A 467-nucleotide genomic window follows, 5' to 3' on the forward strand; every position below is an offset into this window, starting at 1 on the left:
GGGGGGGTGTTTCGCCCCTCCCCGGGGTTGGCACTTTCCCCCCGGCCCCTGCCTGCAGGTCACGTGGTGCCGGGCCCGGAAGAGGATGGCGGCGGCCGCGCGGCGGGGCGGTGGGGGGACGCGGCCTCTCTCCCTCCTGCTGCTCCTGGCGCTCGGGCCCGCGGCGGCCGGCGGGGCGGGGTCCGAGCCGGGGCGCTGGACCGTGAGCCCCCGCAGCGTGAGTCTGCGGCGGCGCGATAGGGGCGGGGCCTGTCGCGACAGAGGCTCCTCCCCCTGCGGGGGGGGCTCGCTCCCCCATCCCCCCCCATTAGCGGCTCCGCCTCGGGGCAATCGCCCCCCCCCACAGGTCGGGGGTCAGATTCTTCTGGGCCCCTATAGAGGGGAGGGACCGATCCCTATGTAGAGGGGAGCACGCAAGGGGGGGCGCCCTGCTCTGGGCCCCTATACAATGGGGGTGGGGGCGCCCG

The 467-nt window shown here is 76.4% G+C and overlaps 1 protein-coding gene across 2 annotated transcripts in view; it reads left to right on the forward strand.

Moving 5' to 3' along the window:
• The first annotated feature begins 76 nt into the window (after positions 1-76).
• The window catches only part of LOC112115427 (transmembrane protein 87A-like), a 21972-nt gene continuing 21581 nt past the window's right edge, over positions 77-467 (forward strand). For both annotated transcript variants that reach the window (XM_026658898.2, XM_026658899.2), the window contains exon 1: positions 77-217. In XM_026658898.2, coding sequence (XP_026514683.1) covers positions 86-217 — 132 coding nt within the window. In that variant the 5' untranslated portion in view covers positions 77-85. The remainder of the gene's footprint in view (positions 218-467) is intronic.

Source organism: Terrapene carolina, unplaced genomic scaffold (assembly GCF_002925995.2).
Source record: "Terrapene carolina triunguis isolate 2854851 unplaced genomic scaffold, T_m_triunguis-2.0 Scaffold517, whole genome shotgun sequence".
Taxonomy (NCBI): domain Eukaryota; kingdom Metazoa; phylum Chordata; order Testudines; family Emydidae; genus Terrapene; species Terrapene triunguis.